Genomic DNA, 27,090 nt, shown 5'->3' with positions numbered 1-27,090 from the left:
CAAGCATCATGCTGCTTTTCCGATTTCTGTCCGAATGATCATAATAGATCCATCTGGGTCTGGTAAAACACAACTACTGCTTAATTTGATAATGAGATGGATCATACGGGACAAGTTGTATTTAGTAGCTCCGTCTGTAGATGATCAGCGATGCTACGATGTACTTAAAAACTTTAATCAAAACGCAGAGTTGTTGGATGAAAACGGTGATGATGTTATTAAATTTATTACTGATATCGGTGAAACACCATCTGTAGATGATATTGATGGATTTATTAATAGTTTAGTTGTATAAGACGATGTAATGATAGACAAATAGTCAAATCCAGCTCGAATATTTTCTCGAGCAAGGCTTAAAAACACAGATGTGATTTATGTTACTCAACGATACACACAAATACCTAAAGTGATCAGAGATAACTGCAGTATTTTAGCTGTATTTATTGGTGTTGATACACATACTCTGCGAAATATTCATCAGACTTGAAGTTTAGAAATTTATTTAGTCAGGCTCAGTCAACCCCGCATGGATTTATAACAATAAACTTACATGACCCACGATTGCGTTGTCGTATAGGTCTTGATAAAATATTTGGATAGTAGCATCAACGAGGGCGCTGTCTTGACACCCTCAGTCACCGCCTCGATCCTTTTTGCGTTTTTTTTAGCTATTTTCAGAAGGCTTATTTTTATGATTCGAGAGTGAGTCAATTAGAGGCTGTTCACCCTCTTTGCTGCTGACCGCATGGAAGGTGAGGGTTTATAAGTATGCGGACTATCATAAGCTTGATACTGTAATATTAAATTTTGATAGGATAACAGTTTTTAGTATGTTTCGATATCTACGATGCAACAAATCTACTTATATTCACCTTGTTAAACGCGGCGGACATGTACAATCCACAAGACAATGAACTTTTCCACCATTCGATAAAGCTTAGTATTACGTCGTTCTACGAAGAAACACCAGGAAAGAGGTTGGTCGACAACGAAAGCGATTACAGCAATTAACATTAGAGACAGGGATTTGGGACGTATACACATAGCTTCTAAATAATCCCAGAAGGTTTGCAATGAAACTATTTTAGAGGTTACGGAAATTTGGACACCCTCAGAATGAATTCAAGTGTTTGTGGACTCTCATCCGAAACTAGGTTAAGCAAGAATAATCCTATTATAAACCTTGTAATATGATATCACATTAAACACTCCATTCTCCTATTTAGAGAACGCTGAGTTTTTAACTTCGTTTCCATAAGTTTCCATTACCGGAATTACTAGTTTACTCAGTTAATAAATTAACAGACATTGCAATAAGACACATTCCTCTAAATAAAGTTGGTGGCTCTGATAATATAAGTCAATGTCTTCTACATGATGCTGCATCAACAATTATAAAACTCTTTTGGTTTTGTTCAACAGATATCTAAATGAGAAAAGTTACCCTGTTCGTAAGAAAAAACAAACCAAAACAAAACAGTAGTTACTATTATCCAAGAAAGATAACAAACGTGATCCCACAAATTAAGGACCCATTTATTTACTTGGTTCGTTCATGCAAATCCTGCTAAGGGCCATTTTCAAATACGCATACAATTACTTGCATGAAAATGATTTTAATTACAAATATCATTTGGACGTTTGCCACATCACTCAGAATTGGACAAACTGACTGAGAGTGTAATAGTATTTGCGAAGCGCTCGATAGTACCTGATGTACATTTATAACAGTTTATTGCTATATATCAGTTTCATCTAAGAATATTGACTTTGCACATCGAGAAATGACAAAATTTACGTGCAAATTTTGATATTATCCATTTAAAGAATAATAACAAAATATGTCCAAAAAATGAATATGGACCTTTATTATTCTTTTTTTTTAAAGAAAACGTTTGTCTTTCAAGCCGTTTGTGATACACATTGTCATTAAAAGGTGGCACAAATACGTTTTGCATCATACAAGCTTTGATCAAAATTCCACTGCCGTTTAACACTGTAAAACTGTCATCCAAAATGTTGTCATCTTTGAGCCGAAGAACCACAGAAAGGTTCTTAACGTTTAGAAAACCAAAACCAAATAGATTCCACTATTCATTCTTTTTTCTCTGCAGCTGATGTCACGTACCTATTTTACAGTCAAGAATTCTAATAAAATTCACTATATTCTCCAGTCGTGACTGTCACAACCCCAGAAACTGATTCAATTAGATTTGAAAATCAAATATGAATATTTAACAGATTAATAAATAACAATTCCAGGATGATAATGTTCTTGAGGTTCTGAATGTAATGCTTTTTCGTTAATTATATGCACCATTATCCATAGTCCGTATTCTGCAGTCAGTGTCAAATCAAGATACAAATATACATTTTTGTGGACATCATAAAGTATTACAATAAGGTCATTATCTTAAATTCTTCTAAAACTATTGTTTTATCTCTCTCACGATTCTCGAACACTTCCTTTTACTAGGAAAATAAACCCTGCTGTGAAAGCACTGAACTTTAGAAATATCTCGTATACTAGTAACTACCTTTAAATCTGAGAATAAAATCACAATGCTGCGATGCATCTAGGATACTAGATAATACTGTATATACAACTTCATTTTCATGAGGAATTTCAAAAGATGCAGTAAAACCTGAACAGGGATCATTAGTTAAATCGTTCACAAGATTTGATCTGAATACCATTCCAAAGCTGTAGTTTTCAAAATAAATGAAACTATTTAATCGATTTTGAGTTGCAGGATGTTATTTTAACTAGAGGCCATTTCGATTAATATCAGATTAAAACGGTTCATATATAAACTTGTCATCAAATTGAATACTCTTCTCCATTAAGCACTTTGGTGACTGAATTACAAGTAAAATTCTCTGCTATTGAAGATATTATTATTATTATCATTATTATTATTATTATTATTATTATTATTATTATTAATAAAATGGAACTTGTTAAGTATCAGTGAATGGATTATATTAGTCCTGTTGCTCTGATGGTAAATATGGTTTAGAGTTACAGGCTAAATGATGCTTACAATCATGATTGGACTGGCCTAAGGTGACGTAGTAATAATAGTTCCCTGTATTAGGTGGTTTCAGTGCTTGAAATACTGGCACGACGGTATGGAAATTTAATCAGGAGAAACCATGCAGTTGTGAGATCGACATGCAATTGGGAATTTGTGAGATTTGTGGTCATGTATCAATCAGAGAAAAATTTGTTATAGTCTGGATGCGTTGGAATTTCCAGTTTACAAAAGTAGTTGTATAGAAGTCGTTGGAATCAAAGGGAAACAAGTGATTTCTAGGGGGATTCACACTAGGGTTGAAATCGCTCGGTGAACAAATCACTTTGGTTTCTTTCAAGATCTTCCTCTAACTTTCTTTGTAAAACTTCGAACTTTCGTGCTAACATGACCCAATGTTATTTATAAGAAACTGCTCCAATTAAATAAAGTACGCCAGCTAAAACGCAATGGAAAATTAACAGAATAGAAAGACACGGATTTATCCTTTGCATTTCATTTATGTTATGTGACTATATCTCTGACGTATTCGACCGTGCCTTTTACTTCCAGATGATTATGTTGTTCTGTCAATAACAGTCATATAAAGATTTTAGACTCGCGTGCATGATATAAAAGGAGAGATTTGCCGATCCGTCCATCAAAATTACATTGTGACCAAGCAATTATGTAAAACCACGGTCATTTTATGAAACTTCAATGAAAACTTTTGTTTCCCTTCTGTAAGTGGCAAGTAACGTCAAAGTGTGGCAGATAATATTAGCAAGGGAATGAACGGTATAATTTCGAACTATGGACAAAGGCGGAGAGAGAGAGAGAGAGAGTTCAGTTTTCGAGATGTTCCTGTATATACAACAATTTGTTAAACCGAGTTATTTAAAGCAAAACATTGTTTTGTTTTTGTTTGGGTTCTTGTGCAGGACAGGACATAGAGGACTAGTAACTGGTGGAAGAAGAACACGGGAAAATTCCGGTAACAACCACTGACGCACGGGAAGCTACTGGCAAGATTTGTCATATACATTGTTTATAACACTATACCAGTATTTGAACCATAAAAGGTGCATTTTTGTTAAATTTAAATGGAATGTACACCGCCTCTATCTTGCGAATTTCCATTCACTTTGTTTAATCTGGAAAAAAATGTTTCTCAAAGTCATGGCCATGGTGAACTTTCTGCACCGAACATATAAACTGGTCGTATTGTGCTTCAGGTTGTTTGGCACAGTACACGCAACTGCACACGGTAAACGCTTTTGAATCATGTCCATGATTATTAGTTTTGACTCCAAAAATGTAGATGAATTTTCAAACTGTCTCTTGAGCTTCAACACTGAACCTATTTATGATGATGACTAATCGATGAGTTACCAAGCCAGTATCAAGCTCATTGTTCCCTTTATATTATAAAAATTTCCTCAAATCAAAGACTGTTGATTTCTTTGTGATATTTTGTAACTGATCTTATTTAATAACACATTGCAAATATATGTTTCTTGATAATTTCAGTATAAAATTATCAAAGACTAGTAAAATTGAGCGGTGACAATTAAAAAGAAATAGTTACGGCAATTGAGATAACATCTATGTGACTCTACAAGACTTCAAACCAAGTTTCCACTGACGTTTACCAGCGTAATCTTGATAGTCAGACAATTATGTTGGAGTGTACTGTCGGAATGCATTGCCTGTCCAAAAGCTGAAATCCTGTGGCCTAGCAAACTTAAATGACCACTCATCAAGCCTTACTTGCATTAAATCAGTGGGAAGATGACTTATCTTTTCAAAGTATAACGACTGGCTTATGTCTTGACGAAAAGTGACCTGGTACTCTCCATTTTGCACTCAAATGAACATCCAATCAGGCGGCCAACATGTATATAAGATCAGAGGTTTAGTAGCTACAACAATTAGAAACCCATCATTTTCTTACCAACATGGAAAAAGCTAAATTCATAAAAATAATAATAATGAGGACTTTGTATAGCGCCTAATCTTTAGAAGCTCTAAGCGCTTTACAACATTAGACAACACCTATAAGATAAGAAACATAATAATATTATTGCAGAAACAAACAACACGAAATTAGAAAAACATTAAAAAAGTTAAAAAAAACATGCTTAGAATATTTCAGGTAGGAAAAATTATTAGATCTTTAAGTTTGTTCTTGCAGTCGAAATAAGTATGTTTTGAGAGCCCTCTTGAATGTGATCACTCTGTCTTTGTGTCTAAGTTCAGTGAGCAATTCATTCCATGATGCTGGGCCCTGGTATGCAAAAGAACGCTGTCCATGTGACTTTGTTTTCATAGTGGGAATAATGAGTATACGATTGTCAGAAGAGGAGCATAAGTATCTTGCTGGTGTGTACACATGGGTGAGGTCAGACAGGCATGTTGGACTAGAGTCCGACAGTGAAATGTAGCACAGACAACAAATTTTGTGTTTGATTCTGGATCGAATGGATAGCCAGTGTAGGTTACAGAGCAGCAGGGAGGTGTACTCTGATCGTGGTACTCTAAGTATGGTCCGAGCAGCTGTGTTTTGAACTTTCTGAAGTTTCTGGAGTAGATATTGAGATGAACCAAACAGAATTGAGTTACAATAGTCCAGTCTTGAAAGTACCAATGAACACACAAGTGTTTTAGTGGCATCAGCTGAAAGGTATTTGCGAATTGAGCTGATACGTCTCAGCTCAAGATATGCAGCCTTGCATATGTTCATGACATGTTGGTACAATGTGAGAGTACTGTCCAGAGTAACACCTAGGTTTCGTACTGATTGTGTGAATTTAATGTTGGAGTTGTTGATATTTATTGTTTGAGGTAAAGGATATGAATGAGAGAGTCTTTGTGTTGTGATCAGAATGGCCTAAGTTTTATCATCATTCATCTGCAGCTTGTTACAAGTCATCCATGATTTCACAACAGAAATGCACCTCTCTACACCTTGGATGGTAGCATCAACTTCAGTTGTGTGGCTAGATTTGTATATTTGGGTGTCATCAGCGTACAATTGGTGAGACACTGGATATTGATCTATGACACTTGAGAGCGACTGAGTGTACAGAATGAAGAGAACAAGTCCAAGAACAGACCCATGTGGAACACCACAACATAGATCAACTGGGCTGGAGTGTATTCCATTTGCAGATACAATTTGTTTCCTGTTGACCAAGTAGGACATGAACCACAGTAAGGCTGTATCATGAATGCCAAATACATGCTGGAGACGGTGAAGTAATATATCATGGTCTATTGTGTCAAATGCTGCAGACAAATCAAGGAGGGTGAGGACTGCAATCTTTCCGCTATCCAACGCAGAGAGAATGTCATTAACTACTTTTAGAAGAGTTGTTTCAGTACTGTGGCAAGGGCGATATGCAGATTGTACATTGCTAAAAAGACTATTTGAATTTAGATGAGATACAAGCTGGGATAGAGCAACCTTTTCTAAGATTTTTTAAATGAATGGGAGATTAGAAACTGGGCGGTAGTTCTTTAAATCATTATGGTCTAGTGTTGGTTTCTTCAGCAGAAGCTTTACAATGGCAGTTTTGAAAAATGATGGGAATTCCCCGGATGAGAGAGAGGTATTAATAACATCAGTTAGTGAAGGCAATACTGGATCTAAGCACTCAAGCAGCAGTGATGATGGAATTGGATCAAGTTCACATGACTTTGGTGCACTTTTCATCACGATTGTACGTATGAAATCCATAGAGACAGCTTCAAATGCTGCTAATGGTTGCCGCTCAAATTCTGTATCCCAACTGAATGGTGACGACAAGTCAATTGAAATTGTGGTGTCAAGCTTATCTCTAATGGTTTGTACTTTGTCCCAGAAGAAATTTGCAAACATGTCCGGAAAGTCGACTGGAGAGAAGATAGTTGGAAGTGGTGTTGATTTGTTCCTTGACATTAGCTTGTTAGTAATTTCGAAGAGCTCTTTGCAGCTGGAACTTTCCATGATCTTAGTAGTGTAGTGGGCTGATTTCGCTGCATGGACTATATTTGTGACATTCTTCTTAGCGACTTCATTGATTTGCTTATTAATAGTGAGTCTCGTGGAAAGCCAAAGCCTCTCAACTTTACGGCGGTCTCTTTTAGCAGTGCGAAGCTGGTCCCTAACACTGCTATACCATGGAGAACACTTTTGAATTGATACTTTGCACTTGGTAGCTGGGGCATGTTTGTCAAGTAATGAACGCAGGCAGTGATCGAGTTGTTCTGCAGTAGGAGGTAAGCAAGTTGTTAGGTTATGCTTGGATGTCGTGCCTTATTTTGGTTCTATTTATCACACGGAAGTTTCTCTTAATAGCAGATAAAGGTGGAGGGTTAGGGACTGATACGTCAAGATGGCATATAATGCAGAGGTGATCTTATGCAAGGTCATATAATATTAGGGAGGACAGTAGAATGTTATCATCAGGTCGATGAAGAATCCATTCTAAAATGTGACCATGTTTATGGGTGGGTTAGTTAAATGACTGTTTGAGGTTGAAAACATTAATGGAATCTATGAGTTTTGATGTATTTGAGTTTCCGGGACAGTCAAAGTGAAAGTTGAAATGTCCAAGAATAATCAGGTTGCCAACTATCGAATTTCCATAGTCCAGGAGATTCGGAAACTGCTCCAAAAAGAGAGAGTCAGTCAGCTTGTTTTTTTTTTACTAGGAGGAGGGCGGTATAGGCAAAAAAAATGACTGACCTTTGCTTCAGTGTGAGTGTGGTTTGGACTTGTTCAAACGATGTGTGGTCGAAATTGAATGTTGGGTATAGTTAAGATGCTTTATCATGGAGTTCTTTGTGATGACAGCAATTCCACCTCCGCGAGAATTACGGGGGAACGACTTGATGGAGTAAGCAGAGAGTATATGTTAATGCTGTTGTCACGTGATACCAACAAAATGAAAACTCAGTTGCTTAGGTGCAATCTGTGGGGGAAAATCTACCATAAATCTATCAGCGTCTGCAATAGAAATCCATGTCATTTAATGGCACAAACAGTGAAAATATGCCAAATATTTTGTTATCCTTATTGGTAATATTTTGTTCGGGCCAAACAGATTTGAACTACTCTTTATAAAAGTATCTAAGAAAATAGAAATTATGGAAATGGTAAGAGTTTTTATGTTGGATCAGTTGATCATAAAAGTGTATAATGCAGTTACATTTTCGCATTTTATTTATTCCTGAACTGTGCTAGGAAAGACAAGAATTATTTTCTTTAATGAAAAGACTACACGCTAATAAACAAAAGAAGCCAACGTGATTTTAAATGTTAACATTACTTGTGGAGTATATCATCGTGTGAAAACAGCGTTGTATATGCCAAAGGTTTTGGTAGTATTTTAAGTGGTTTTTTCCTTACTCATGTGCTGTTCGATTGCGTCATATTTTATGACCACAAAAAATTTTCACGTAGCAGATATGATAACAATTTCGAACTGGCGAATATTTTTATTAACCTCATATAATTTATAATCACGTCTGTTACATTTGAAGTATTTTCTGCAGATGACGTTAACCATGTAAATGTTTATTATTTATATTAATTAATTTGTTTGAATTGCACGGCCATAAAGTAAACTAGCGGATAATGTCATCATGGCTGAATAAAGGATATCATTATTATTATTATTATTATAACATGTCGATACATTCTGCAACATCATGCTACAATTTACAAATATGCAGAGACGTCAAGCGGTAACGTTGTCTTACAATCGTTGACCTATAGTATTCGCACGCGATTCCTTTTTGTTTGTACCCCCTACCGATTTTAAAAACAAAAGCATAGAGGATATAACAAATCCACAAAACTTAGTCATTTCATTGATAGATTTAAAATTTCTAACCTGACTGTCGCCAAAGGGCTCCCCAATACTGTCAACGTATTGGCTTTTCGAAGCAAACAGAAGCTCTCCACGTAAACAAACTTTCAGACTGCTCACTGTCCTTTTCAGGTTTTTAGAATGGTCCATTCCAGGAAAAAAAATTATATCGTCTGCGTCGCATATTTGCAATGTCTAGTTTTAATATTTCTATAACAAACTGAACAAATAAAAAGGCGGAATTTTTGTATACATGTGTTCAAATAAATGTAATTCAGTAAGTTAGAAATTATTGCTATTATTAAAGATGGTAAAGTGCATCACATATGTTGCTTGAAAACAGATTCGCCGTTGCAACCATGGCGAACGTGTTGCGAAAGAAACTCCATTTTGATTTGAAACGCCAAGTTGACAGTGTTTGTTTACGTGGCGACAATCAGGTTAGCAATTGTAAATTAATGAAACAAATGACTGTGTTTGGTTCATTTGCATATCCTTGATTTCTTTTGTTTTCAAAATCAGTGTGTGATGGGTGTCAAAACAAACGGGAGGATACGACAATAATATAATGCCATAAATGGTTCGATGACTTACCATCCAGCGTGAAGTTAAATATATCGAATTCTCTACAATTTCCATAACTACTGCCATGCAATTTGTCATACTTAAAATTTACAAAACATTTTCCGAATAGACAGTCCTTACTAAAGAAATTATATCTATCGTTGTCGATACTTTTCAAAATCATCATACGACCTCGCTATTTATGTTTAAAGTATGGATTTTCCGATTTTGTAACTATATTTAGAACGGAAAACACTGTAAAAGCTCCAGGTTTATATTTATTCACATAGATTAGTTGAATTGGAAATGTTATTTACCTGGGATCGACAAACTATGTATGTTACTCTCAGAAACCGAACAATAGGAATATGGCCCCATAGCACATATATAAAGTCTTTATTAACGGGTAAACTATTGCAATAGGTTGAGTCAAAGCGGTACGTAAGTACATCTAAAAGATTTGCGTGATCATCAATGACGTCTTAATGTATTTTATCCCCGGTATAAACATCTATCCCCCGACCGAGCTAAAGTTAAAAATACTGTATCTACACCCCTTTCAAAAGTGCCAATACTGTTTCAAACTTTTTCTTTTCTTCTCTTTATTAATTGCAAGAATAAAGTAAACACTTACAATAAATATTGTTGAGAACAATAGCAGATGTGGTTGACTGCACCAAAAAAAATATAGATTTTTATAAGGTGCAAGGGACACTTTCTATGCACAAATTTAACGGTGCACCTAATAGAAAAATTCATTTGAAATAAAATACACAGGTGAGGTAAAAAGGTCAATATCATCGGATACCTATATTAAAACAAAATATAAAAATAGCATTCGCTTGATTTGATAAGTCAATAACAATTTAGGGCAAAAGAAGTTTATGTACCCCAACCCCAAATTTATACCGGCCATTTTCATGTCCAAAGTTCAGTAATGATAAAAAATAATATTCACATAGCAGATGGAAGTCCTTTCCATAGATGATTTGAAAAACACTGTGTACAAAACAGCTTGATGTAAGTCAGAATAGTATCCATCCAGGCCGATTTTTAAATACTCTACTGGTGTTTAACCCATATGTCTACTGATAGCAATGGCTATGGAGATTTTCTGTCTGACTATTGTTATTTCAGTGTCTTAATAATGTGAAGTAACTATGGGTGTTGTACATGCCTCAGATCAATTTCAAGAACAACACAAGCCCGAAACACCTAATCTACAAATGTATACCTTTATTTATTAGACAATAATAATTGAAAAAGTCATGTCGTAGCCTTAAGAAATTTGATCGTGGTCAATTTATGAACCCATCCTCTGCCACCTTATTTCATAAACATAGAGAAAGAAATAGAAGTCGGTGAAGGTCACCAATTATTTTGTATTTTACAGCCATCTGGAATGTTATTTGATGTGTATACAGAGTTCTCATGGGTTTTCCCACAGGTCCGTCACAGGGCAGTGTGCGTGACTACTACAATGCCACCAAGCTTTATTTAGTAACATGCCGAGTTCTATTAATAAATCTTTGTAATGGTTACATATGTCTGTTTATAACTATAACTGTGTCTTGCTACAACTGCCACTGCAGTGCTGACCAACGGATAACGAATATAGAGTGCTAAATAGAAGATGAGACTTTCGATTAGTTATTGCATATATGTTGTTGCCATTGGATCCAATCTCACGTGCTAGCACGTAACTTTCCTTTTTCTTTTATTTCTCTTATCTATACAATCCGTTGTTGTTATCCCTGTCTCTGTCTGTCTGTCTGTCTCTCTCTCTCTCTCTTCGGACCTCCACTTTGCACAGTGTTTTAGAGACTCACTGTGATCGTAATGCTAATAAATGTTTGCACTTGCATTTCCATCCAGCTGCCTCCCTGACATGCAAAGATAAAATTTTACAAGGGGCTTGTTAGTCAGTTTGCACACTGAAAGAAAACAACGAGAACAGAAAGCGTGATTTTATATATGTAGTTAGAGCATAAATATATACATGCAAATGTATGGTCTGGGTATAACAGAACATTATCAGAATCCTATCTATAGAGTGTCTATATTAAAAGTAAGTTTAAAATATCAAGTTGAAAATTGCGAACAAGTTTAGGAAGATAGTTCCATTTAAATCATTGTAATCAAATTGATTGTAAATATATAGGCGCTAGTAATTACATCTTTCATGGCGACATCGAATTGTGTGTGACTATCATACACAAAGTATGTACTAGATTCTCTCTACATATATGAGTTTATTAGATATTAGTCATAATAATAGTAGTCCAATGGATTCGCTCTCTTTTTGTAATAAAAAGAAACTACAAAATAAATGGATAGCCAGTGTTCTAACAAATCGCAGCACTCCTGCTAACACAAATCTTTGATCTAATATCAACCTTTAATAATAAAATAAAAATGGAAACCTTAAGTTACATGTTCAATGTTTGACGAATCATTGAACATACTGGACGCAGTTGCTCATATTTGGTCCATACATAGACCTTCTTTTACAGCAAACTCCATCTTACTTGATAGTTACAAGGAATCAGTTCAACATTATCCCTGAGGTGTACAGCTGACGATTTTGATTTTATGTCTATATTATAGTTTTAATGTCTAGTAGTATGTTAATAACAGTTTTAGACAGAGGTTAATGATCTAGGTCACAGCTTCTATCACACATGACTTTTGCTCAGATTGCTAAAAAGCAGCATGTTATGTGCAACCCGCGGATGATAATGAGTGAAAGTGAAAGCGACCAATATGTAATCATAAAAGAGGACGTAGTTGAGGTGGACAGATGCTGCTGGTCTAGATCATTAACCACAAAAACGTCATTATCACACTACTATGGTAAATGTCTTTGAGATTGTACACGGAAAGAGCTACTAAGATTATATAAGCGAGAGACCCAACCAATTTCAGCAGTGGGGTTGCAAGCACCGGATATTTAGTCTAAAATAGTCTGACGTGTGTTTACCCAGTCATCTGGTTCCTATATAAAAATGTGTTCTGTGAAGAAAACAGCTTATTTTGCGTGATGATCTCGAAGTGAAATAAGTTGTATTTTGATTTAATCAAGCAATATTTTAATCCCGGTGTGCAAATATCCCAAGCAAAATTGTGCATTACTTGTCTCCAGCTGAATTTATTTTTGCCAATATAAAAGATACTTGAAATATTTGGCGAAAGTCAGATCTGTATTAGGTTGGCCTGAAGACATTCCTATGACAAACGGTTGATAAGCATGTGATACCATATCTCGCCTGACATTGTCAGGATAACCTCAACGATTCAAATCAGTTTAACATTTGATGCAATCAGTGAAAGCGGATCAGGGTTATATACTGTTTGGGTTTTCACCATCTGTAGAACCAGATGTTTTGATATTGATTATTGTATCGCCTGCGTATCCTCTGTACAAATAACACTGGACAACAAATTTTTACAAACGTCATGTTACTGAAATAAAATTAGTCAATTCTTATCAATTTTTATGTGCTGAACACGAATATGACAGTCAAATTGCAAAATTGGCTCTAGTTTTTTTGTAATCTGCAAGAAATTAATGTTTACATAACGAAATGCATTCCAGTAGTAAAAGGTCAACTGTAATAGCCTACCTATAAAAAATCAAGTCATTGACTACATCTTAAATTTCTTCGCCTGTCTCTTGTACAGCTGTTCGGGAGCATCTCTGAGGAGTGTCCAGCAGTAGTCAGCCAGCATTGTAGTGGACCATTTTCCCTGGTATCTTTGTTCCATTGTTGCGATATCTTGATGAAAACGTTCGCCGTGTTCATCACTAACAATACCACAGTTGCTAGGAAAGAAATCCAAATGGGAATGAAGGAAGTGAATCTTTAGAGACATATTGCAGCCAAGTTTCTTATACTTCATCAACATGTCTTCTACTAGTTTCTTATAGTTTTCTGCCCTAACATTTCCGAGGAAGTTTGTAGAAACTAGGCGAAAAGCATTCCATGCTTGTTTCGCGTCACCTTCCAGCAAGTTGTTGAACCGGTCATCTTTGAAAAGCTCTCGAATCTGAGGACCCACAAAAACTCCCTCTTTAATCTTTGCTTCGCTGAGTCGAGGGAATTTTTCATGCAGGTATCGGAATGCTGGCAAAGTCCGGTCAATGGCTTTCACGAAGTTCTTCATCAAACCTAGTTTGATGTGAAGGGGTGGTAGCAAGATTTTCTGAGCCTCAACCAGAGCTGGGTGTTGGATATTCTTCTCTCCAATGGCTACATTCTGCCTGTGAGTCCATTCCTTCCTCATGTAGTGCATTTCCCTTGCTCGGCTATCCCACTCGCATAAGAAACACATGTATTTTGTATATCCTTGCTGCAGTCCCATTAAAAGGGCAACTACCTTCAAATCACCACAGAGGTGCCAGCTGTACTTGTTATACTCAATGGAATTCAGTAGCTGCCTTAAATTATCGTATGTCTCTTTCATGTGGACAGCATACGCTACTGGAATAGATGGAAGAATGTTTCCATTGTGCAAAAGCACAGCCTTGAGACTCAGTTTCGAAGAGTCCACAAATAGTCTCCATTCTTGTGGGTCATGAGTGATTTTTAAAGCATTCATGAGGCCCTCAATATCGGAACAGAATATCAGATTACTTTCCTTTCTGAAGAAAGACTCCAATTGCTGGTGGCGCTTTCGATATGCAGTAATTGTGACATCTTCTTCTAGAAGATTCCATTGTTGGAGTCTTGATCCTAGCAATTCTGCCTTGTTCTTTGATAAGTCCAAATCACGAATCAGGTCATTTAGTTCTTCCTGTGTTATTCTGTGTGGGGTTGATGATGCACCACAGTGAAAATCTGGATCACTGCATGCTGATGGACCAGGAGAAGAACAGGTCGACTCACCTTTGTCTTCGTCAGATGAATCAAGAGAATATTCTGCTGGAGGTTCTGGAATAGGAAGTCCCTCACCATGTGGAACTGGTCTCAATGCAGACGGAATGTTTGGGTAGACTATTCTCGACTTCTTTCGCTTCGTTATTCCGCCGGAAAGAGGAGGGACCAAGCAGAAGTAACAGTCATTTAGGTGGTTGCTTGGCTCTCTCCACACCATTGGGACTGCAAACGGCATTGATGACCTTTTGCAATTCAACCACTGTGAAAGCTGTGTTGTACATGTAGCACAGCATATATGCGGAGCCCAAGGCTTGTCTTGGTCACCAACCTTGCATCCGAAGTAAAGATGATATGCCTTCTTCACTTGAGAATTGATACTTTTCTTCTGGTTGGCAAATGTCACTTCCCCACAAATATAGCAAAAATTGTCCGTGGTATTAACACACTTTCGAGGCATTACTGTTCTTTATTGTACGTAAATGGATAAAATAATAAGTTTTATGTAACAGTAGTTTGAACTGTCTCGCACAACGTCTAAAATATTTTAAATGCTGAACCTATCTGATTGGGCTTTATATAGTACACTGCTTACGTCAGCTTCAGTAGCCGCCTGGCATTAGTATAATAGGCCTACACATGTATAGTACACTGCTGAAGTCAACTTACTTCAGCAGCCGCATGGCATTAGTATTGCATTGCATCAGAAAATGATGCAATCAACTGTGGATGATGTGAGCATGATGGTATTATGCAATGTTACATCATTATTCCGGATGTTGCTGCAGTCCTACTGGAGAAATTTACACAGTGAAACATAGAAAATGAGGTATATGAATATCTTCAAAACGAAAGCCAATACAAATTTTTCACGGTTATATTCGTGTTCGGCACACCAAAATACTACAGATTAGGGCCTTTTTAAGTCAGTAATGATTTCACTGTTGACCAGTGTAACCGGTAGGCATATGTACTTTACCTTTGCAGAGTAGGACAGGCACATTGTAGATCTTCGAGGAGAAACATTGCCGATATAACTGTACATTAGAGATCATCCTGGTATTTACTATATTAACAGGAGCACGTGGACCTGTACGACCAGTTGGCTTTGTTAAATCGAAACACCCCGTTTACATGTCATATTATGGAACTGGTCTGGGTGATGTATTTTGTGGATTGTTTCCAGGGGACCAAATGTTCTCACGGCATTATCGCCAAGCGCTGTACCAATCTTTCGACAAGTTGCAATGCGAGTCGATGATAGTATCGAAAAATGCTGCTGTGGATTGATTAAAGAATTTGGAATTGCAAACGGTACAAACGATTGGAGATCGACTACAACGATGTGCCTGTCGAAAATTTACTGAGCAATCGAACCTGTTACGTTTTTAATTAATATTGTGCTATTGGGAAATAAGGTCGGCCTAATTAAAAACCAGCTTGCGAAAATGAAATAAAACACGCAGTAAAAAGCAATGTAATGACCACATTGAAAATTACTTCAACAAAAATAAATGGAATTGTCCCAGTAGTGTTGACCCAAACAAACCTGGCCAGCTTAATGCGGTCAAAGGAAATAATACAGCAGTGACATTATCATTACCTAAATCATATAAGATGCAATTAAAAACGTCCAGTTGAACATTTCTATTCCTTGCAGCGATTCTAGCGTTGTTAGCAGACGCAGCTTCAGCAGTTGCAAAATCGGCGGCATTGGGGTCTGCTGGAATGGTATTCGGAATGGCTTTGAATAAGATGGTTGGTGTTGCATATGAATAGAGAAAAGGAAAAGCCGTTGCTTACCAGAACATGTTGTCGAATATAATGTGGCAGAAGTCTTCATTTACGCACAAGGCCAATCTTGGCATACTTGCGATCGTAAAATCAATCAAGCATTTTCGTGATCCTTGTATGCAAACTGAATATGGATCGCTGGTGCAACGCACACGTGAAACCGGCATTAATATCATAGACTTGACACCAGGACCTGGTACTTAATGGGTTGCATATGTGGTGAAATATAATCATTATATTTCGACTAATTTTGGATTTGAACGACCACTTGTTGATTTTTTAACCCGGGATGTTAGCCCCAATTGTAGACGTCCACTGTTTAATTGGCTTATACGTTTTCAAACTCGGTTTGACGGGCCCATAACCGGTCATCTTGTTGTTCAAGCGTTGCATGCACTGGGGCGTTCAGCAACCCCGCAAGCACTCATAGATTGTACATTAAAGTGAGTTTAAAATTACATAAAATGTCTATTAACATTTACGGATGAAACTGAACTAGATAGGTCGTTGATTTGGAGCTGAGCGTGCTTTCCACCAAAGAGGATTTGACTGAGTTTACCATGTTGTTGATATCGACACTGGGGAGCTTGCGATTTTCCAAAATCGACCTGGTAGATTACAAACATCAAAAGTAAACATTCAAGATATTATCTGGCTGAGAGGTGCTGTTGCTAAAAAGCTGGCCTTGTTCAATGAAAATGGGGGAATACGAAAACTCTGGTGTTTTGTTTGTGTATATCAAAGAGTATGTTTAAAAGGTCAATTATAGTATGGAACAATACCTGGATGAACCAATCGATGACGTACCCGCAGCACCACAGGAATGGCAGTCGTCAATGAAGTATTAGCTAAGACAATACGTTTCGATGAGGTCATAAGATAAGGTTTACTTAAAATTACAGGTACTGAACATATTTTTATAGCCCTGAATCTCACATCACAAAGGTATGTGCATCTGAATCGTATGTATTTATCTTAGGAATATTGCATCCTGTGTGAGTCCCTGATACAAACATTTTGAAATCATCTATTATACGTCATGAGCCTCGTGAAAAATTTGAAATATTTTTGACATATTCAATATCAGTGTAATTACTCGTCGGAGATGAAATTCAGTTTGAAGGATAAAGTCCCTATCCAGAAGCGTATTTAGCCGTCTTCGTTGTTTGTGCTTTAGATTAAAGTTGTCATTATTAAAGTGATGGATTGTAACTTATAATTTGGTGGGGACAGGTTAATGCGTTCAGGTACTGGAACCATAGTGAAGTAAAAATTATGAATTCAAACATTTCTTGACCCATTTGTGCGGAAACGATCTTCCTTTTACCATACAACATGACACAGATTTGTCAGTTTTGGCTCTGAAGGCATCATATTCTGAATTTCTCCATTCTCAACCGTTTAAGCTTTTTTCCGACAATAGGAAATCAACAGTGAGTTTAATGATTCTGTTTGCTATTCCAAAGTGTATGTATGTGCTTTTTTCACAGCGACTACGCGACGTCCCAGCCGGGGAAGCCCCAAGCTGGTTTCCCAAGCCACCGTTCGTAGCGATCGTAGATACCGATGATGCCCCCATGGATGCTCTTATCACACTTTGTGCTGGCGCTGCTCTTGGATCTTATGTATGTCATTTCCTACTGGTGTTGACGGCACTCTTGGCTTTTCATGTACTTTGCTCAGTAAAATGTGCCTACTGAATTGGATGATTTGAGCGCTAGGTGATGTTTATTTTATGTGCTTGATTAATACGGACGTAGAACAAGTTTTTAGGTCTTGGCGAGCTTCACTATTTCCCTGAGGGCATGTGTGGTGCTGGCGAAGCCCAAAGGTTGGGAAATCAGAACACACTTGCCTAGATGATGGTTGATATACCACCTCAATGCATGCTGCACCGTCGTGTAAACACGGGAGTCGCTGAAGTCGGGGCAAAGCTTGACTAGTCAAGGGGTGTCAGTCATGTGTGACCAAGAGGCTACAAACGTCCACTGACTGTAGGAAGCAAAGTTTGGTGTTAAAATGAACTTATCTACTGGCGCTTCACCTTTTTTGCCATACAAAGCCGATTCATTAATATTTATAGTGATCCTGCACTGTCGACAGAGCAGCAAAATTATATATATATATATATATATATATATATATATATATATATATATATATATATATATATATATATATATATATATATATATATATATATATATTCCATGTGGAACAAAGTGGATTGATGACGCCTTGGTTATTGCGAAATGCATAGCATTTTGTTTATATTCGATGCAGTCGGTTAACGTCTCAGCCCATTTTAATACTTAAACGTCTCGAATCAGCTGACAAAAACTAATCCATATACCAAGATGATGACGTTTGCTAAATTTTAAGGCCAGTATGAATAGCTGATTTGTATTAAAAGGGAAAACAAACTCTGATCGTAACTCATACGACAAATAATGAGGCCATTATTACTTATAAAATTACTCTCCATCTACATGCCAGTGCTCTGATAAAGGCACGAAATGACGCTTGCTAAGTGGCAAAAATACGTTCTTTCATTCAAATTATTTTCTCTAGGTAAGGAATACTTATTTTGTTGTTTGTCATGATTATTGATTCTTTCCTCCGTAGGTTAAAATGTTGTTAGGAAAAGATCCGTTCCCCGCCGCCCACCTGGAATAAAGCTATGAACCCAACCCAAACGTTATCTTCTCTCTCTCTCTCTCTCTCTCTCTCTCTCTCTCTCTCTCTCTCACACATGCATACACATCCCTTCAGTACGATTAAATCAAGCAAATAATTTGTAAATTGAAAACCGGAAATACTCAGTAATAGCTCCGTTAGATAATTGTTCGACCGGAAGATAATCAAAGAAGAAAATGCATTGACGAAAATGACTGTGAAATTAAGTTCAACAATATGCATTATATGATTATTAATACAATTAATTACAACAGTTTTTATAATATGAATTAATTTTCTTCTTGCACTGGATGAAAACTAACTATCTATGAGAAGCATGTTAGAGAGTTATAACTTGACGCCCACCTTGATCAGAACTAATAACCCAAGTCAAAGTTATGATCTCTCTCTCTCTCTCTCTCTCTCTTTCACACACACACACACACATGTTCATCTTAGTATGATCAATTTGGTACGGTTGTAAATATTACGAGTTTTAAACTTCAGGTGACTTGGAGAATCACCTTGCTTAATATACTGATGTGTTCCTGTGTGTGTGTGTGTGTGTGTGGAACGAGCACCACAGCTGGTACTAACTTATCGCCGTCCACGTCACTTCCAGTCACTTCCAGTGTGTGTGTGGTGACTTGAATGAGCGTAGTGTTGTCAGCAAAAAACGTTATATCCAAATTAATGGTATAATTTTCAAATTGTTTGTGTTCCTATACATGTTGATGACACTGGACACATATGTACGTTTGTACTAAAGAACTGTTCTTCTCCTTTTAAATTGTCGCCATATACAGACAAGTACCAGCCGGATAGAAATTGTCAATATGCATATGATTTTTTTTCTCAATTGATATTGTCTTTGATATGTTTTAGTGAGAAGCAAATGTTTATATAGAATATCCGATTGTCATTTTGAGCTTGTATTTAGAACCTCACTGTCTACGATTACCACAGCTGGTACTAACTTATTGCCGTCCACGTCACTTCCAATATAAAAAAATCGATCGCTTCCTGGCAATCACTAATTTCATAAACAGTGACTTAAATTGCTGGTATTCCAGATGCCACTATCAGAATTTACATAATCTCAGAAATTAACATCCTCATTACCAGATTCGGGTACGCGTAGCGAGTAACATGCCGTAGCAAGCGGAACATCATTACCTTCATAGCTATCGCTGGCAATCTCGGATGTATTGCTTACTAAACCCTGCCTTAGCAAGACAGGTTACAAAACAATCTATATTAATATCATGCTTGACACGATAAAGCGTACTGGCATACAATACATTTATATTACATCTAATTTTGTTTGAGGCTCACGAGTTATATAAGGACAAGAGCATGTCAGTACTTTGAAAATTGTTTCGTTGATGCTTGACATCACAGCAACAGAAGAAGGTTATTCGCTGCAGATGTAATTGGAGTAAAGTGCCTTGCCCAAGAAAACACCAAGGTAATTGACCCAATCTGGTTCGATGATAAGATTCTAACCAGCAACCTTTCGGTTGTTAGTTCGGCATGCTAACCACTGAGCCACCGCGGCTCTCGTCATCAAAATATAAGTTCACTCCTCGGAAAAAGAAAGCATTGTACTTAATGCTGTACTCATTTATTCAACATACATGTATAACACGATAGCTAAATGATAGTTTAAATTATCTGGTTAGAAAGGAACAAAATATTTCTTTTCATATTATAACTGCATCGAACTAGCTAAAGATGGTTCTACATTACCGGTTATGAATGCAGTACGATTATCACGCCTTTGTTTCCTTGCGCTTTAGTTATGCATTTGTCATTTAGTGACTATGAAGGATATATATGTTGATCACGCCTTTGTTATGTAAACGACCACCTTTGTTTATTTTGATATTAGATTTTTCAGATTGCTTACGGACACAATTGTAGGCGCGAAAAACAATGTTCTAAATTACCCGTTTTTATTTGCTGTCAATACGAGTCCTATTTTCGGTTTTGTTTTGTAGAACATGGAAAATATACATTTCACAAGTACTGAATATCGAGCATAACCTCATCCTGTCCTATCTTGTAGGTCTATAAATTTGCCATGCACGTCATGTATTGATTAGGGTCATACGACTATTCAAGACTTGCAGCGGTGACGAATCCATAATAAACACGCCCTTCTTTGTCGAAGATTGTTTATTCTTTCGTTACTACGCAGCAAACATCAGGTGAGCGGAGAATATTGAATCACTGACTAGTGTGGGTGTGACAAATAATCAGCATGTGATCAAAAGCCATCAGGAGTGCGCATTAAAATATGTAGAAGACAATATTCCATGCAGCAATGATAGCGTTGGTAGTTGAAATAATTTCAAACGAGCAGTTGGTCGACAGTCTGTACACTATCTTTGATTAATTTCGCTTCTGATGGTTTGATTTGTTGAACACAACTATGTCAGATTTTAACGCTGCAATTGCTACATTTTCGAGCAGTAACAAAGCTGGTTCCATACCACAGTTCACAAGATATCTTCAAAAACACCCAGATGACTATTTAGCGTTGATGTGGCGTGCTAGGGCTTATAGCCTAACAGAACAAATTGAAGAAGCCAGAGCAGACATACATAGAGCCATATCTGTGAGCCATGGCGGCCATAAAATGGTAGCAGAAGCTCATTTACAGCATCTGTTGGGAAATAATGCGAAATATGTTGAAATCCTTCGCAGCACTATCAAAGAATATCCCAAATGCTCGAGTGCATGGAGTGACCTAGGAGGATACTATTTCCACCAAAAAGATTATTACGAAGCAGTTCCTCTGTTGACTAAGGCTATCGACGTGGCGAAAGAAAATGGAGAGAACACGGCCCCTTGGCATTCCTGGGATAATTACATGCTTGGTGAAATTTTTCTTGAAGAAAATGAAAATGCCAAAGCGTCTGCATACTTCAAAGCTGCCATTGATTCATGCACTACTCTAACAGTTGCACATCTGGGATTGTGTAAAACCAATATATTCGAGAATCAATTTACAGAAGCGAAACAAAACTTTGAGACTGCACGAAACCTGAACCCAGCTCTTGTTACAGAAGAAAATTTCGAATCTTTCAAACAGCTTGTGCTAAGTAATGACAAGCAAGCGCGTGGAACTATGAGAAGTAGGCCTAAGTCCAAGAAAAGTGGTGGTGCAAACGGTACATCAGGCAGAGATAGTTCAAGTAGCTCCGGGGATGAAAAATCCGAATCTGACTTTCTGGAGGGTAAAACATTTTATAACAAGTAAATCTAGGTTTCATTTCATCCATCATATCTTTAAATTTTAACTTTAAAAACCAATATTCCGCGTGCAACTTGTCGTTTATTTTCTAAATCCATATTATTACTTTCTGATAGAAAAAATGAACTACTTGTGAATATTAGATGTAGGGTCAGATTCAACAGGCTTAGAACGACGATGTAGTCAAGGTTTATTTATTGATTTTTTTCTAAATTACAATATATGTGCTCAAATTATATTTATGTAAAGTCTATTGTTTTGCTGTTTATTACGCCTATATAAAATTGAATTTCCTTGAGAAAATCAAACATAAATAATCAAATTAACTGATCGCAAGGACCATGCCTTGTATATTCCTTATACCGGCATGTTAGGGGTTAAGCATTATTCATTTTTAGAGTCAATTACTTTGCTTTGAAAACGAATACATTTTGCACGTTAAATATATTTAGTATAGCATATATTCATGAAAAATCATATGGGACGTTTACTCAAAGTTTCCATATTACCAGCGAAACAAATTCTTTCACTTAAGTATTGGATTGACATACTATTATTGCTGTTGATTTCTTCTCTTATCCGTCTATTTCTTTCTGTATCTGTATGTCTATCTTTCTGTATGTCTATCTTTCTGCTTCTCTCTTTCTCTCTCTCTCTCGCTCTCGCTGTGAATATTTACTTCATAATCTATCTGCTTTTTTAATGCATGTTGAACAACTTTCAAACTTTCTACTGAATCCCCATATAGTTTATATTGTTACAAATCACATATGATAATATTTTCTTTGAATACCTACAGTTACAAAACTAATAGAACCTGTATAGAAATGTTCTTCGTGTTACAGTCTGTTGCTCAAACTTTCCAGAAAAACTATAGCACATAACCAACGTTAATGTTCGTGCATACACGTAAAGATCATACATCAGGAAACGTCTTCTCTGCTTGCTGATGTTACTGTCACAACTCAGTTAAGAGAAAGAGAAATGAATCCATGCTGTTCATTATTATAAAAATGAAAACGCTTTTTACTAGATAGGGCGATATAAGTAATGGTTAAATGAGGTGGTATTTTGAGTTTTAATGTGCCTATATACCTTCAATAGTTACGTTTATTTAGTAAAGTTTGTTTTTATGTAAGTACCAAGAGGTTAGCTATGTACAGGCAGGTTTAAGTGAGATGCTACGTTTTACAAAACTTTCCAGTAACAGACTAATACATTATGTAATATATTTGGCTTCACCGCATTACCATTCAAGTCAAAGACAATTTTAAACAGAAAAAAAAAGTGTTTTTGATTTGTAATAGCAAGAGGCAGTCTGGCAGCAAAAAGTGATTCTCGTAATAAGGTGTTGTATAATGTCAATAACGTCTTCATTTACGTCTATTTTGGAAACATTATGGTTAACATTGTTTCAACAAGTTTACAACGAAATCTCTCTGAATGTATTTTCAGTTTAATGTAATAGCATACACCGTATTATTAAAAATGTGCATTGTTGTTATATTGAATAGTGTTTTCTATTGCTGGACCATTTTTGCTTTTTCACAAACTTAAGGGTTTGTGGATTGATTTAACTGCTAAGAATGAGCTTGTTGCATATTTTTAGTTCAAAACCTCCAATGTGTATGCGAGTGGCTAGTGAGAAAAAACCGCATTAATTTTGTTTTAAAAAGCAGCAAAGAGGCATTAAAACACTGTTTATGAAGATAAGCATCACTTTCCTTCAAGATGGAATATTTGGCAGAGTTTGATAAATCCTTCCGGAAAATATGTTGTGTGTTCATATTATGTATAGATGTATTTTTACAGCTGTAAAGAAGAAGACGAAAGATCTCGAAAAAGAGGCACCGTGTATCAGAAGATCTACTAAAGGCCCAGTTATAAAATACATTAAACGTGGTGATCTTTGGTACAGCCCAGACTATGCAAATCACGGACGGGATGGTAAAAGATCTGCTTTCAAGTGCTACAAGGACACGAAGAGCACGATGATATTTATGTATGCTGTTGACGAAGAATTGAACGAAATTAAAAGCAAACATGAATCAAACCTAAACCCGATAGTCGAGAAAAAAGACACAAAGATTGTACATGGAAAAGATTGACAATATTACAGGACACTGTTACAGATGATAAAACTGAATTTTCTAAGTTCATTTTCCTAAATAATTTAAGTGACACTTCCAAGTCGGCAGACTAATAACCCTGCATCCTTGTGTGAAAATTATTTTTTGCATGTTGTGCCATATAAGTACGTCTCAGAGTCATCATCATTTAGTTTTCCTCGTTATTTCGTGTTGGTAGTTGAAATAATTACAAGTTTATTTTATTTCATATGGATATACCGTAAAGAGGAGCACAGCAGGCTTAATTTATTTGAATGTCGGAAGATAAATATTTTGTCAAGTGCAAAACGTTACAAAAATGTGACCCGTAGTAATAAATTCCTTGAAACTTCGGTCAGGTTAATCACATTAAAATATACAATACGGTCTTAGCAATTCCTAGCGTTATCTGGCAAATCTGTTATATAACATTTTTAATGGTTACAATAAAAACTGAATTAATAACGTACGGCACAGCTGAAAACTAATAACAAGTAATTGTTGTAAACCATATGAATAATATAGATTCGTGACCGTCCAATTAGAGTGAAACTAAAGAAATTGTAAGGAAATGGAATCCTTCTTTTGTTAATTATAATCTCCCCCCCCCCCCCACTACTCTAAGCCATGCGCAGGCTCTAATGTCAATATATTGAGTCGTTTTATTTACAGAACGTTCAGTGTGGTTAATTCTTTGGTCAATTCTATATCGCATAGAAATATAGCGTGTCTGTCGTTTGCTTGCTTTTTGTGCCAGGGCTACCTTTCATCATATCAAAACTAAATCAGGAGCTTTTTCGTAAAGTGTAGAGTAAAAACATGTCATACACTAATATATGCCATTATAATCTACACTTTAATTGGCATCTTTATTTAAATCAATAATAGACGCAATATTTATTCATTGATATGGCTATCAAACAACACAGAGAAAACTGAATCATGAGTTGGCACTGTGATCAAGATAACATTTTCGTGAATATACGTTCTTTAAAGATTTGAAGCAACAACGGTACTGAAAATGCTAATTTTGCTCCCGATTCTCATAGTGGAGTTATTTTATAAAAAAATATTCACGACCGCTATAATGTGTTCCTTATATAGTAAGAAGGTTCTCAGCAAAAACAAATGCAAAGACTTCTTATATGTTGGGCTCAAATAAAGACTTTGTCGCTAGAATAAATGGTAAATCCGAGATCACAATGAGCTGATACCACTGTGTTTTGGTTAATACATAAATCATTAGAGATTGCGATGTTAAATTCCGAATAACTGGTATACGAAATGCGATAGAGAAACGGATTATAAAGAATGATGTAAATAAAAGTTATTATCTGACCTTGAATTGAAAGCTTTGTATCTGCTGAGAGTTTTCATATAACACCCATAGAACGGACAACTCGACATGTTTGTATGTGTTAACCAATGTGCTCATGAGCAGACTGATGCTGACATTAGTACATTTTGTCACAATGTTTCTTCATATATATATATATATATATATATATATATATATATATATATATATATATATATATATATATATATATATATATATATATATATTATGAATCCTTTGGTATAATGCTTTTCCTTTAATGATTACTTCACCTAGAACATGTGTGTGAATTCGTTTTCAAGAAAATGTTAATACTAATGTTTCGATGAGCTAGTCTGATTCTTGAAGTACTCTCTTATTTCTCTAAACGTTCTGTACATACGAGCAAAAATAAAGATGAAGAAAATATATGCTCCATTACAACGCAGTCGGGATAAAGACAGAGCGATTTGTATATAAAATCATGGGAATATATTCCTTAAAAAGCAATAGCGCGATATTTGTTACAATTGAAACTACGAAAAAAACAAGTCCAAAACAAAGGGAAACGTTTGAAATTTAAATGTTGCTTTCAAATTGCATGTATAGTCTATATTTCATTATGTTATCACTACAACAGTACCAGTTTATACCTATAATTTCTTGTTCAGAACTTTGCTCATTAATATTGGAGTTAGTGTGACTTTCTATCATATATATGGATCTCTGATTATGCAGATATTGGTTTTGAAAAAATTGATAGCCACACCGGATGTGACCAAGAGTTTTCATTGATTAAAGATGTTTATAAAAATTATTATTATCATTATTATTATTATTATTATTATTATTATTATTATTTCCTAGTTAGACGTAATCTGTTTTAGTCTTTCGACTGCAATTACTTCTAAAGAAACAGTAGCAACAACAATGTCTACTACCACTCTCTTTCTCCCCACTTCTCCTTATTTTAATTGGAATAGAAATAAAGAAAGGGCAGTATCAAGCATGAAATAAGTCTGCCAGTAATATCTTAAAGAAACCGGCAAGAAGTTTAATTTTAGAAAGAATTCAATTCAAATCAAACAAAGTCGAATTTCCAAGAGGAAATATACTGGTTAAAACATATTTCTCCTTAGTTGTTTCAGTTTATTTTGAGTGATTCTTTTTACTCTTATGTGTTTAGGCTCTCATAAACAGTAACAACGAAAAAGTGCAAACAGCAAACTTTGTAACATTTAACAAATAATTTATTTCTCTAGAAAAACAAGGTAAAAATGAAAAATATAACTTACGGTTTTAAGAATCAAATCCAAAAATAATCCAAGAATAATTCAAGAATTAAAAATTAGAAGTCCTAGTAATGAAATGTTTTAATCAATATGAGTTCGAGTCCTGACAAAAAATACTAAATGGAAGGTGATGACTTATAATATAGCCAGTATAGCAATGAAGTGTCAACAGTTTTCATTGAAACCACATAAAATAATCTGGTGTTTGAATTCCAAATATAATTTCAATAAATGTCTTTGTCCAAGAATGAATTCCGAGTACAAGTATTTCCAGGGTAAAACAATCTCTTAGAATCAAAATAAATTTGAAGAAAAAATATAAAATAACTCAAAAAC

The 27,090-nt window shown here is 35.8% G+C and overlaps 1 protein-coding gene across 2 annotated transcripts; it reads left to right on the top strand.

Annotated features, from left to right (window-relative positions):
• The first annotated feature begins 20,956 nt into the window (after window positions 1-20,956).
• Window positions 20,957-26,279, top strand: LOC149786885 (uncharacterized). 2 transcript variants are annotated; one of them, XM_089977403.1, is made up of 2 exons: window positions 20,957-22,038; window positions 23,849-24,045. In XM_089977403.1, the coding sequence occupies exons 1-2, from the start codon at window positions 21,212-21,214 to the stop codon at window positions 23,907-23,909; spliced, it is 888 nt and encodes a 295-aa protein (XP_089833529.1). In that variant the 5' UTR covers window positions 20,957-21,211; the 3' UTR covers window positions 23,910-24,045. The 2 variants fall into 2 exon arrangements, with proteins under 2 accessions (XP_089833529.1, XP_089833527.1); XM_089977401.1 differs by having other exon boundaries at window positions 20,983-22,019; window positions 23,849-26,279.
• Window positions 26,280-27,090: the final 811 nt, after the last annotated feature.

This window comes from Sinohyriopsis cumingii, chromosome 12 (assembly GCF_028554795.1).
Source record: "Sinohyriopsis cumingii isolate HCF-2022 chromosome 12, ASM2855479v2, whole genome shotgun sequence".
Classification (NCBI taxonomy): Eukaryota; Metazoa; Mollusca; class Bivalvia; order Unionida; family Unionidae; genus Sinohyriopsis; species Sinohyriopsis cumingii.
Note: the sequence above shows the minus strand (reverse complement) of the source record. Positions and strands in the feature narration are given on the sequence as shown.